The following is a 12,841-nucleotide window of genomic DNA, read 5'->3' on the forward strand; positions in this document are numbered from 1 at the left end:
CACTATCATCACCATTGCTGTTATCTCCTCTTTTCTCCTTTTCTTCCCTCTTTTTTATCTTTTCAAGAACATGTCAGGTATGATAAAATAACATTGCATGCAAAAACCAATTGAAATTGTCAACGGTCATCCTTTTCAAGATAGAATCAAACGCTCCAATCCACCCACTCAATTGTTTGCATGCTTGAGTATTGAATCCTCGTTTCAAATATTTTTCCCCATCTTTTGTCTCTGCTTCAACAACCAAATTAGGTGCTGATCCATCAAGAGGAGCAGGGTTGCAATATTTTTGGCAGATCATATCTGTAGTGCAATGGTTGATGTAATGATATGCGTCAACTATAAGTCGGCTAGTCTTGCACCATTCCTCCCAGCTTCCATTTTGAATGCTTGTTCTAAGAACCAGACATGCCTTATCAATGCATATATAGTCTGGTCTTGTACCATCTTGATTCTCTTCAACACCAAGGACAGCTGCTGCATCATTGGGAGCAGGTAGAAAATCTGCAACTGCCTTGCATTCTTGAGTACACTCAGAGCAGGTGTGTTTATCAGAAAGCCTCATAGCACCACCTTCACCCAGAATAGCAAATGCATCATGAGTGAAATCATCAATTGATGGATTATCATTTGTTTCGAACATGACTCCTGATGCTTGAGCAATGGTATGAACAGTTTCATGAAGAAATGCCTGCCAGATTTGACGCCTTTCAATTTTGAGTGACTCTTGCTTTCCATAGCTGTTGGTCCAAAATTCAGCATAAGCAGAAACTGATGCATGAAAGCTGTATGTTCCGTTAACAACAGCATTTGAAAAACACTGGTCAACATATAGAGATTTTCCAAGTTTCAAATATTTTGCATCATTAAGGTATACCCACTTCCAAGGACCTCCAACTTGAGGATAGTTTTCATGATCAGCAAAATAGTGAGTTTTGCAATTAGAACATTTTCCACTCAGAATGGCAACATCTTTAAAGATTTCAGAACCTTTAACCAGAGTTGTCATGGCAAGTTCTTGAACATCAGATTGTTGCAAAATAGCACGTCCTCGACATTTATTATCAGAACAAGCATTTGATGGTGGGCAAATTATCATGATTGGCTGAATTTCTTTTTTTGAAATTGGCTGGAGTCTTTGTATTAGCCTTCCATCACTCCCAAAGGAATTGAGACCCAATAATTCAGCAAAGTCATTAAGCTTTGTTCCAACCCTGGTTATAACTTGACTTTCAGGAATTAACGTCAGATTCTCTGACTGTTTAAACAAAGTTTTGAATTTTGGCTTTGGGGTCTTCCTTTCAACTTGACGAGCCAGTGATCTTATCCATGAGCTCAAATTCACCCGTTTTTCATCCGAAAGTTGGGGATTTTGCTGGCGTTGATGCAGATTCAATAAATCTGTATTTTCAGTTATTGTAAAGAACAGCATCAACACAGTTGCTAGTGTAATTTTCGAGCTGAAATTTTGTGCAATAAAAGCATTAAACACTTTGAATGGAATATCTGGAAATGCCTGTTCATTTTGCATAGCATTGGCACCAGGGCACAAAAACATCAGAATCATAAAGGGACCAAGCAATTGTGGAGTCATAAACAATTGCCAGATTGCCAAAGTCAGCATTTGTAGAATCATAAACAATTGCCAGATTGCAAAGGTTACACATTGAGCTGGAAGCACCTGGAGTAACTGATGACTAAAGGAAAAAAAAAAACAGAACACTTGTAAACACACTGACTATAAATCCAAAAAAAAAATTAAGCAAGTCCAAAATCTACCTACCCACTAGCAGCAACCTTTTTCTTCTTGTGACTCTTCTTCTTATTATCCACCTCCTTTGAAACTGTTTCTTTCTGCTTAACTTCTTTTTCATTTCCCTTTCCAGACCCTGACCCCGAACCTTGCCTCTTTTCCTTTTCCTTCTCCTTTGTGCCCTTTCCAGATTTGGCAGCAGATTTGGTTGCAAGCTTAACTGCTTTCTTGCCTTTCTGCTTCTTGAGCCATTCTCCCAAGTCTGCAAGAGTGTACTTAGATTTCACAAATCCCCAAAGTTCAAGATCTGATTTGCAATCAGATTCACCCTCCAACCAGGCCAGCATGTCCTCATATCCCTCTACAACTGGAAAGATTTTGGCATAGGAATCATGCCAAGTCGTTTTCGCCACAAAAAGCCCAATGATCTCAGTTTTATTGGGATACTTCCCAACCTCTCCTGGCCATTTGCGCTCAGCAACCATGTCAGCCACTATTGCCAGAATCTCATGGATGTGGGTGTAGCGTTGGTACATAACCTGAAGGGTAGGGTTTGTATCATAGCAAAGAGGAACATTAATCGTCAGGCCAGCTGCCTTGAGTCTACGCAGCAAGTTCTCATCAATAGTACGTTTAGAGCCAGAGGGTACCCCAGATGGTACAGAAATATCCATGGGGGTACCAGGACGAGAATAAGAAGTATCAGGACGAGAATGAGACATAGACCCAGAACGAGATTCAGACAAAGCATAACGAGACATAGAACCAGAAATGTGAGTAGAAGGAGGGTAAGATGACCCTGGAGAAAATGAAGAGCTGTTTCGAAGGCACTTTAAAAGTAAAATAAGAAGGGGAGAACAATAAACACTAATAGTAAAACTTACAAATAGAACATGACACTCGTTATTTTCATTCACTTCAAGTATTTCATTAGCCATTAAAGCATACTCATACTGTCCCAATAAGTTCCACTGCCAAGAACCAGACAGATTTGACTGAGCAAAAACATGAGCACCTTTCAAAAAAGAAGGTTAATGAATTAAAAAAGTTAAATATTTTGTTTTACACACCCGTGGCAGTATCAAGCCGATTAGCAACCTTCTTTAAAACAAGCACTGACTCCAGAGGTGGAACAGTGGAGATACGAAAGATGCTGTTAGCCAGAAGAGAAGGGTCTGGAATGACATTAAATTTGACTGGGTCATTATAGACCAGATAGGCGAAAACTTTGTAGTCAACTAGAGCACTCCCTGTGAAAAAAACATTGCCAGAGCCAACTTTTGGAAAATCAGCATGGTTTAAAGCATTTCCCAATGCCCTGCCACGCAAGAAACCCCCAGTGGTGCGTGAAGACCCAAGTGCTGGTGGGCTCCCTTCTACATCCATGTCAATATCTATAGCAAAGTCAGAAGGTTCAAAATGCAAAAGTCAAGAATTTATTTACCCTGCTGATCAGGAAGGTGGCCAAGCCGAAGTGGAGTAACTAATACAAAGATATATAAAATAAAATACAAAGGTAACAAAACGTAGGTACCTGGGCTGATTTCCAACATTCCGAGGTCAGTGGTGAGATATTCACTGCCTCGGACATGCTTAGAGGCAGCTGCGGGCTTGGGGGCCATGTAGGAACCTTCATTCACGATGTTGGGATTGGCGGTGGTGTTAGCGTTGGAGGCGTTGGCGCTGGAGGCGTTGGCACTGGCACTGGCGTTGGCGTTGGTGTTGCTGGCGTTGGCGTTGGCGTGGGCATGGGCGTCGTCGTTGGCGTGGACGTGGGTGACGTGGGCGTTGTCGTTAACGTTGGCGTCGTCGTTGGCGTTGGCGTCGTCGTTGGCGTTGGCGTCGTCGTTGGCGTGGATGTGGGTGACGTGGGCGTCGTCGTTGGCATCCTCCCCGTCGTCGTTGGCGTGGACGTGGGTGTCGTCGTCGTCCTCCCCGTCGTCGTTGGCATCCTCCCCGTCGTCGTTGGCGTCCTCCCCATCGTCGTCGTCGTCCTCCCCATCGTCGTCGTCGTCCTCCCCATCGTCGTCGTCGTCGTCCCCGTTGTCGTTGTTGTTGTCTTCCCCGTTGTTGTTGTCTTCCCCGTTGTTGTTGTCGTCCCCGTTGTCCCCGTTGTTGTTGTCTTCCCCATCGTCGTTGTTGTCCCCGTCTTCGTTGTTGTCCCCATCTTCGTTGGCGTCCCCGTCTTCGTTATCGTCGTCCCCGTTGTCGTCCCCCTCGTTGTCTTGGTTGTTCCTGGCTGGTTTGGATGCGGTGCCACCGGTGCTGTCGTCCTCGCTGGAACTGGTGTCGTTGGCGCGGCTGCCGTCCTCGCTGCTCGTTTCGGAGCTCTCGCTATCGTGGTCCACGCGAGGCTCCTTCACGGGAGCATCGTCATCATGACGACGCTTCCGTGTGCTAACGAGTGTAGGAGGGGGCGGCATGTGGGAGGCATTGGCGTCGCGGATGCGTTGCGGAGGTGCAACGGCCATGCCGCTGGCGACGAGCTTTCGCTCAGCCCTAAAAATGAGTATAAAAATTGTTAGTAGACAGATTTTAATGAAAAAACAGGTGAGGAAGGGCTTACGGGGTGAGTTTGGTGGGAGGAGCCTGACTGGCATCCTCTGCAGCTTTGTCGGCGCTGGTTTTCCTGTAATCGGACGCAATCGGCGTTATCGATGGCACCCGATGGACGTGGATGGCGTGCGTACCTCGCTTTTTTAGCCCCCTTGGCCTTCCCTCCTTTTTTCTTCCCAGTCTTCGTTCCCCTCATCACCTCCTGTGTCAGTTCGGGCTCTGCAACGGTGTCGTCGGGTTCCGATTGGTGTTTCTTCTGGCGCTTGCTCGCCTGGTCGCCTGCGTTCGACGGTCCTCGCTTGCGGACGGGCGTGTGGGCACGGATGTGGCCGCTGCGCGAAGCCTTGTCGTCGGCACGGGTACGGGGTGGCATGGATTCGATGGGCGGATGTCGTGGTGGATGGGTTGTGTGGTGATGGTGGTGGTGGGAAGGAAGAAGGAACGACGTGGCAACATTTGTGTCACGTTTGGGAGGCCACGTGCCTAGAGTGTGATATATTTCGCTTATATTTACCATATACAAAAGCCTTAATAGCTCAGTTAGTTAGAGCGCTGCTTAGATCCCTGTGGTCGAGGGTTCAATTCTTCGAAAATGCAACTTTTATTTCCTTACCTATATATAGTAAGGACACTATAAATGCTACTAGAATTCTATTCAATAATTTCTAGTACTGTTTATATGTATTCTAATGGTAACATTAATTCCATATGGATTTGTTCCATGGAATCCACATGGATATGTTCCATGGAATCCATGAACTTGTTCCATGGAATCCATATGGACCTCCTCCATGGAATCCAAGGTGGATATACCTGCATTCCATATGGAGTCCAGTGGAATCCAAGTGGAATGGTGTTGGAATCCATATGGAATTGATCATTCCATGACCATTCCATCATCATTCCATATGGAATCCATGTTGTCTATGGAATCAGAAATTGGCTGGGGTCTCAGCCAGCATCAATTCCATGGATTCCATATGGAATTTGAGATGGATTCCATGGATTCCATATGGATTCCATATGGATTATACCGGGGAAGGTAAAGACCTCGTCGTCGTCCTCATCCCCGTGGTCGCTGTCCTCTGCTGAGTCCTCAGGTTGAGTTCCCGCCCCCGAATCTGAACCCTCCAAAAAAGAATCGGTTGCTGACGCCTCGGCATCCGAGCAGACTGTCGCTTTGCGACGTTTATTTGGCTTCTTCTTTGCGCTGCCCTTCTTGGTTTTGTGCCGACTCTTTTGAGCCTTCTTCACCTTCGTTTCATTGCTTCTCTTCCGCTTACGTCCACCATCCGCTAAACCCGAGGAATTAGAGAGCGTGGTTGAATTTTCGGTGGAGGGGCCTGGTGGAGTGGTCAAGGAGGATGGGCCGCTATGCATAGCGGTAGAGTTGGTGCCTGGTAGAGGCGTTGAGGAGGATGGGCCAGCATGTATAGCGGTAGAGTCCGAGCCCGATTGGGGTAATGCACGCGCGCGCTGCTCGTCGACAGCTAAGTAATAAAAAGGTGCATGTGCAATTAGTAATGGACAGTTAGAGAAGAAGAGAACACGTACTGTAACAGGTCGACAGGTAAGCAAGGAACGCCTCCGAGACCACGTTAAACTTTTCTTTCTCTGCCAATGCCCACACTTTTGGGACAGCGGCTTTGTTTTCGCCGTAGTGGATACTGAATATGTATCAGCACGCCGCAAATGTAAAAAAAAATTAAACGTACCCAAACATATTCAACTGCCCTTTCTTTCTTGGTTCGGGACCGCCAACGAGGACTGTGATGTGCATACCAATCGCCTCGCCGATGACATTGATGAACGGTCCCAAAAAATTTGGGAGTTCGTCCAGAACTCTATAGGTTGAAGGATCAGATTGTGTTGAGTCCGGGAAAGGTGACGCTTACTCTTGAGCATCGGCTGGGTCCAATTGCCCTGAATGCTGTATCCGATCCTGCGTGGCTTTTTGATTCGTGGCGTGGTTTGTTTTCGCAATCGCGATCCAATGTTCCTGCGTATCGTCATCAAGCTCCCTCCATCGCGCTAGCTTGAAGTCGTTTCGAGCGCTCGCACGCGCCGATTTGTCTCTACCACTGGCAGCGAATTCGGCCTCGAAGTCCGCCTTCATCGATGGAAAATGTTCCTTTCCCCATACTTCCCAGCCTGCGCTACGCCTAGTCGATGAAGTGCTACGGCCAAGAAACTTCTCCACGAGGAGGGTGATGTTATCTTTCTTCCCCTTGGATGGACGAGGGTGATGTTATCTTTCTTCCCCTTGGATGGACGAGGGTGCAAGATCGTCCGTTTGCACCGGTATTCATACCAGTGGTATAGTGACTGTTATATGAAAACTTTAGCATGCCGCATTTCAGACAACAATGAAAGTTCACATACTGTACGTGCCCGCTCAATCACTCGGCCCTTGAGAACTGAGTCAGCCGAACCTAAAATCTCATGGCCCTGGCTATCAAGAAGGAAGACCGTTGGCGTGGCTGTGTCATCGGCAGAAAGGGGTGTAGACCAATGAAAGCGGGTGAACCATTGATTGATTATCGCGTCGAGAACGGAAGAGGATTTTTTCGTAAGCATCCCCTCCTTGTAGTCGGAGATGAACCCCTCAAGAAAGGCGAGACGCTGGCCTTTCGCCCAGTTACGCAGAAGTGGACGGAGCAGTGGCTGTGGGTCAACCCTGGATATTCCGGAAATAACATCAGTCCCAACAAAAAACAAAGACAAGCTCGACATTGCACTTACACACCACCAGGATCGACAGGGCTATCACTCATTTAGCTTTTAGGTAGGGAGGTGGGGAAGGAGGGGATGCAGAAGCGGATTGGTACGTACTCTCACTCTAAAAGCCTTTTTTTTTCACTGTGGGAATGCCTTCAGAAGCCCCTTGAATCTTCTTTAAAAACCGCCTCGCAGAGTCGCAGACGGATTCACGCTCTCTTCCCAACTGCCAACCGCCCTTTACGTTTGCTACCCTTCCTGCCAAAGCTCCTTTTCAATGACGGACACCACCGATCGTGAAGTGCAACCAGCCACTTCATCCTCCGCGATGGCTGGTAAGTGTCGCCTCCTCGTTCCTTCTTATACGACCTCTGATGCCCCGTTTCAAAATTCAGACATCGAAAATGCGCTTGAGTCGTTGAGGTTGACCCGTTCTGATGCTCAGCAGCTCGTGCGCGCCTTCGTGACCATTCTCCACCGCACCATTCCTGTGACCCCAACTTCCAGCCCCTCCACGTCGCCGCCTTCCTTCCTCTCGGCAACTTCTGACCACACCACCGGTGCCAATCTCACCAGCTATGAGATGCTCGGATTTGGTGGATATTCCACTGGTGACGAGGACCTCCAGGATTTCGACGACGAGGACAAGGGCGACGATCCCTCTCCTTCGCCGCTTCAATGTCCCACTTGTGCTCTCCCAACGGCAGCGACTCAGCCATCTGTCGCAAATGCCGGCTCTGCACCCTCTGCCGCCATCGCTTGCACCACCGCCGTTGCTGAAACGCCAGCGCCTGTTGTTGTGGTGGCCCCTTCTGCTGCGGCCTCTGTTTCTGTGCAAGCTGCCTCTCCCATCGTCATTGCAACAGCGCCTTCCATCGCTGTTCCCACTTCTCCTGCAGCAGCACCTGTTCTTACCCCAGCTGCATCCATTGCGGCTGTGACTGCCCCCCTTGCTGCCAACAGCGCCGCCACCACCACCACAGCTTCCGTCGCAGTGGCGGTAGTCGCTCCTGCTGCTTCGGCAGCACCTGTTGGCCCTGCAGCTCCACCGTACACTCAACTCCCACTCAACGCACCATCTAACGCTATCTTGCCGCCTCCCCACCTGGTCACCGTCCATGGTTACCATGTTCCTGGGCCCAATGATTATCCACCTTTCTATGTCGTTACTCGAGGCCGCAACATTGGCGTGTTCAGTGGATGGTTTGTAATTTTTTTCATGTATTCTTCGTTCAACAGCTAATACACATTTATCAGGGAAAATGTCTCGCCGCTGGTTACTGGTGTCAGTCACGCTGTCTATTCGCGTGTTTCCTCCATTGCCGAGGGGCACGCTCGGATGGCCATGGCTCGTGCCTCATCTTTTGCATTGTACCTCGTGTAAATTACTGTAGCGCCGTCTTTCTTGATCTCCTGTGGCCCATCATCCCAATCTGTACCAATATCTAGCACTGAATATATTTTTTGATCCTGTCCCCAATTTGAAGGCCACGAACTTGAATGTCCAAAACTTATGATAGGTAGACAAATGGGAGTTAGCGAATGCAGTGTCGCAAGAGTCCACAAGATGGTGTCTAAAAATAGACAACGGTCTCCGTGCTCAAAAACTCAACATAAAATACACTCTAGAGCTCTCAACATCCTCCCGTTTCCTTATTCCTTGAAAAGGGCCACTCTTTGGATCTGAACACACTCTACAATGAAGCGTTTTTGAGCTGAATGCTTGTTTTCAAAAAGTCATAAGATCGAGCAAGAGGCGACCTTCCAACTCGCACGTCTAAGCCACTTTCAACACCCATTGCACTATGGCCTCCGTAATCACAAAATCACAAAATTTGATATTGACCTTGTTCAAATCAGATTTCGCATACCTTTCTGAATCTCAAATTAGTTTTTCTAAAGCTGTTGATTCACCGACACCAGAGGGAAAAAGTCGTAAGAATTAGATCTGTTTGAACTTGTTTAAACAAGTAAATACGTTTAACTTCACACCTCTCTGGCCTCCCTACACCAACCAACATGGCTCGTCAACGCCTTTACCACACACGGGAGGAGAAGGCCGCTGCTCGCCGCATTAAGTCAAAAAAGTATTATCAAAAGTAAATTCGCATTTCTGTATTCACATCTGCACTCACTAAGCATTGACGGGCGAACAGGAACCAAGTCCTCATTTGTACTCACGCGCATAGTCGATACAAGAAAAAGGGTCAGCCCGCCAAAAAAAGACAATCAAAGGGGTCAACCGATAAATCCCACACCGCTGAGGGCCACCGAGATCCAAGGTACACCTACGTTTGATAAGCAGACGCCCATAATGATGTATCGTTCACGGAATAGTGCTGATGCGCTCGCTGTAATCGCCGGAGCTCGTGAACGTTTCAACAAAGCGACCGATGGTCAAATGTATTCCTACGTTGACAGGCTCGTGGCGCGTTGCATCGAAAGCCCAGATAAGGCTGTGAGCATCTGTGAGTCCAGGGAGGATTGGTGGACAGACCTTGTGTTGGAAGTGCACGAGGCTTTGGGAGTTATCCTTCAGGAGCATGGGTGCGGGGCTGTGTATCGAGAGGCGGATCATATAGGCAAGGACATCCGGCTCGTCCTTAGCCTCATAGAGGACGTCCATGCCCATGCCATGTCCTGTCCTAACGAGATGGAGGATTGGCAGAAGAGTGGGATCTTTGCCTACCAGATCTGTGCCGAGGGTGACAATATCTCTATCTAGTTGTATATAATCCACTACGGCGCGCCATTTCTATCTAATTTCACTTAGTGCACTCCAGTCTGCTTTATTTTTGCGCATGCTTGTGCGGTGGAACAATCCACGCGATTTGGCCATAGAATCTGCTATATAGTCCATCAAGCCACCAATTAAAGTTCTGTCAATTGGGTGCGCAGGACGACAGGAAAGCAAACAGTCCTAAGTACAAACTCTCACCATGGGCAAGATCTCTCTCAAAAAAAAAGTCTTCACTCCTATCATCGTCGATGATACCGCTGAAAGATCTGAACGCCGCGCCAACCGATATAAAAAGGTATGTTCCGTTATTTTAATGATCCGAGTATGATCGATCGTGTTACTATCTAGCCCGACCCTGAGCCGGAAGCAGCCAAGCGCCTCATGAAATGCAATCAGGACAAGACCCTGAAGAGACTTCTTCCCAGCTACCGCCTTGCCATCGTGCAAAGTCAAACCAAGGCTTATTTTGACCGTGCATCGCTCATATGGTTCCTACGCTTCCCTGATGCTGAGGATGCAGTCCATGTGCACAAGCCATTTCTCGACGATACCGCATACGCGACACATATTCGTGACCAACGTCTTAAGGTAAGCATCTACAGCAAAATCCTTCCTCACGAACTTTTGACGATGGCCTTCTAGTGGCTCAAAACGAAGATGAGGTGGCTCGCTTTCCGTGTCACAGCGAAGGGTGATCGTTCTGGGGCCAAGCAAGCGGATTGGGAGAAGGAGTTGAACCTTGCTATTCAGGAAATTGTGGGGGATCTCCCGACCCCTTGGGATCCCGCAGATTGCGAGGGATTCAAGAAGCTCGAAGCAATTGCTGCAGATTCCATGGCTAAGCTCGCAGCGATGAAACACGGGGAAGGCTCTTTGACTCGTCATGAGTCAATCGAACTCTGCGCGTCTTAGACGTCGTATCATACATTTCAGGAATATCTACTACTCGCACGTACTATAGTCGAATTATTTGTACCGTGTCTGTAGGCCTAGGCCTTAGAGAGTTTGTAACTCTTTGAATCTGATCAGCTTCACGGCCTTTGTTGATCGCCAAGTTTTTCTCACCTTGATGGCCAAGACCAAGAAAGGTTTTGTCGTTGTGCGAAAGGACGACAGCGACGACGACATAGCCATCCCTCAATCTCGCACAGTGCATCTCTCAAACCACGGTCGAAATATAATCCAGACCGCTCGTTCGCCGAAAAAAGGGGCAGTGGCTTCTAATCGCTTTCCTTCACCTGTTTACGAATGGAACGCGAGTCAAGATTACGACACGATCGACCTTCCGCTAGGAGATGAAGCTGAGGAAGAGGTTGAGGGGCAAGCGGAGGAATTACCTGTAGCGGCGAAGGTTGCTGCAAAACGCTATCCCACTTCGGTGAGCGTGATCCATGGCACTCGATTACGCTCTGCTGACAACTTATAGGATGCTCCGCTCCGTGAATGGGCAGGGGAAGGCAAGTCACATCCTGGTTATCGGGAGGAGTACCTGCTGGAGATGTTGAGGCTAGAAGGGCGAGGCGACGTCGGCCCGCAGGTGACATGTATGTCTTGCGCATCTGCGAATCCGGGGATCTACCAGTGCGAGGACTGTATGGGCCAGCTCTTAGAGTGTTCGAGCTGCTGCGTCCACCATCACAAACATCTCCCCCTCCATGTTATTAAGGTGTGCACTTACCTGTTGTCACTTGCGCTTTGCTGATCTACGCATAGAAGTGGAATGGGACCCATTTTGAGAAAAGTTTGTTGAAGGCCATCGGCCTTCGTGTTCAGGTTGGCCACACCAACTCAATTTGCGTCAGTCCCCAACCAGGCCACAAAGATTTCACCGTGCTTCACACCAACGGTCTACATTACGTCGCGGTAGATTTCTGTGGTTGCGATCAACGGAAAGTTTCGAACCGGCAACAACTCATCCAAAGTGAATGGTTTCCAGCAACAGTCCACCACCCGCAAACGTGCGCGACGTTTCGACTCCTCGAACTGTTCCACGTCGTCACCCTGACTGGAAAGCTCTCTGCGCATGAATTTTACAAATCTCTCGAATTCTTGACAGACAATACGGAGCTGGCCATCCCTAAGGTGAGTAGGATATTGTCACATGTTCTTGTGGAAGGTTATGAACATCATTTCCTTTCAGACTTGTTACAAGTCTCTCATGCGAATGATTCGCGAATTTCGCCATCTGAAGTTGATGAAGCGACATGGCCGAGGGAATATCAAGGAGGGTCTGGTATCGACTGGCCGAGGCGACCTCGCAACGATCTGCCCTGCATGTCCTATTCCTGGCGTTAATCTCCCCGAAAACTGGCGAGACGTTGGCCTGGAATGGAAGTATGTCGTTTTGTCAAGGCTGTCACTATCCAGGCACTATCGCTAATCATCTGTATAGGTTCCTGTACGTCCTGATTGTCGCCATGGACGCCAATTTTCGGCTCAAGAATCTCATGCGTTCAAGCCTGAAGAGGGACCCTGGTCTTCACACCGGTTTCGCGTACTTCCCTGAAGATGCACCCTATCAAAGACACATCCTAAAATATGCGACACAGAAAGATGTAAGTGGGAGTTCCTCCTTCAGAGTTTGATTCACGCGCTAATCTAGCAAGAAGATTAGTACCTGTAGCGGCTTCAAAACCCTTGCCAACGCTGAGACTCAATTCTCAACTGGCTTGCGTTCTACGGGTGTGGGAATGTGTGTCTGTGCACGACATGAAATTGTTCACGCTGGCGGAGTTGGGGACCTTCAAAAAGGGGAACGGTAAGCCATATACAATAACAGGATTTTGCAGAAGCTGGCGCCGCTCTAGATACTGCAATATGGACTTTATCTTGCTTTCAGTGTTAGCGCCACTCCTCGTCGCCGCCGTCTTCGTCTCGTACGACATTGCCTGCCAGTTCAAGCTCAAATTTTCATCCCGAATGCCGAAACTGCCTATTGACCTACATCTACCGCCATCCGTGGAAATTGGTTGGGGTATCCCAAAATGTCACTGTCCCATGCACAAGGTCCCCTGCCAGGCACCGCATTCATTGAACCTGAAACATGGCGTTGGTCGAACGGACGGCGAAGGTAT

At 48.3% G+C, this 12,841-nt stretch overlaps 4 protein-coding genes across 4 annotated transcripts; 1 reads left to right on the forward strand and 3 right to left on the reverse strand.

Moving 5' to 3' along the window:
• Nucleotides 1–73: 73 nt before the first annotated feature.
• Nucleotides 74–4,224, reverse strand: LACBIDRAFT_317736 (uncharacterized protein; the record flags this gene model as incomplete). The annotated part of the gene is made up of 6 exons (XM_001890282.1): nucleotides 74–1,697; nucleotides 1,784–2,583; nucleotides 2,638–2,768; nucleotides 2,824–3,147; nucleotides 3,198–3,236; nucleotides 3,288–4,224. The coding sequence occupies 6 exons, from the start codon at nucleotides 4,222–4,224 to the stop codon at nucleotides 74–76; spliced, it is 3,855 nt and encodes a 1,284-aa protein (XP_001890317.1).
• A 1,036-nt stretch (nucleotides 4,225–5,260) lies between these two features.
• On the reverse strand, nucleotides 5,261–6,425 carry LACBIDRAFT_317737 (uncharacterized protein; the record flags this gene model as incomplete). Its single annotated transcript, XM_001890283.1, has 4 exons — nucleotides 5,261–5,799; nucleotides 5,864–5,976; nucleotides 6,025–6,153; nucleotides 6,205–6,425. 4 exons carry the CDS (start codon nucleotides 6,423–6,425, stop codon nucleotides 5,261–5,263), a joined length of 1,002 nt encoding a protein of 333 aa, XP_001890318.1.
• An 879-nt stretch (nucleotides 6,426–7,304) lies between these two features.
• LACBIDRAFT_317738 (uncharacterized protein) lies at nucleotides 7,305–8,411 on the forward strand (the record flags this gene model as incomplete). The annotated part of the gene is made up of 3 exons (XM_001890273.1): nucleotides 7,305–7,362; nucleotides 7,423–8,230; nucleotides 8,285–8,411. The coding sequence occupies 3 exons, from the start codon at nucleotides 7,305–7,307 to the stop codon at nucleotides 8,409–8,411; spliced, it is 993 nt and encodes a 330-aa protein (XP_001890308.1).
• A 942-nt stretch (nucleotides 8,412–9,353) lies between these two features.
• LACBIDRAFT_335416 (uncharacterized protein) lies at nucleotides 9,354–9,830 on the reverse strand (the record flags this gene model as incomplete). The annotated part of the gene is made up of 2 exons (XM_001890284.1): nucleotides 9,354–9,748; nucleotides 9,797–9,830. The coding sequence occupies 2 exons, from the start codon at nucleotides 9,828–9,830 to the stop codon at nucleotides 9,354–9,356; spliced, it is 429 nt and encodes a 142-aa protein (XP_001890319.1).
• Between the last annotated feature and the right edge of the window lie 3,011 nt (nucleotides 9,831–12,841).

The sequence above is a fragment of the Laccaria bicolor genome, genomic scaffold, assembly GCF_000143565.1.
Source record: "Laccaria bicolor S238N-H82 LACBIscaffold_86 genomic scaffold, whole genome shotgun sequence".
Lineage (NCBI taxonomy): Eukaryota > Fungi > Basidiomycota > Agaricomycetes > Agaricales > Hydnangiaceae > Laccaria > Laccaria bicolor.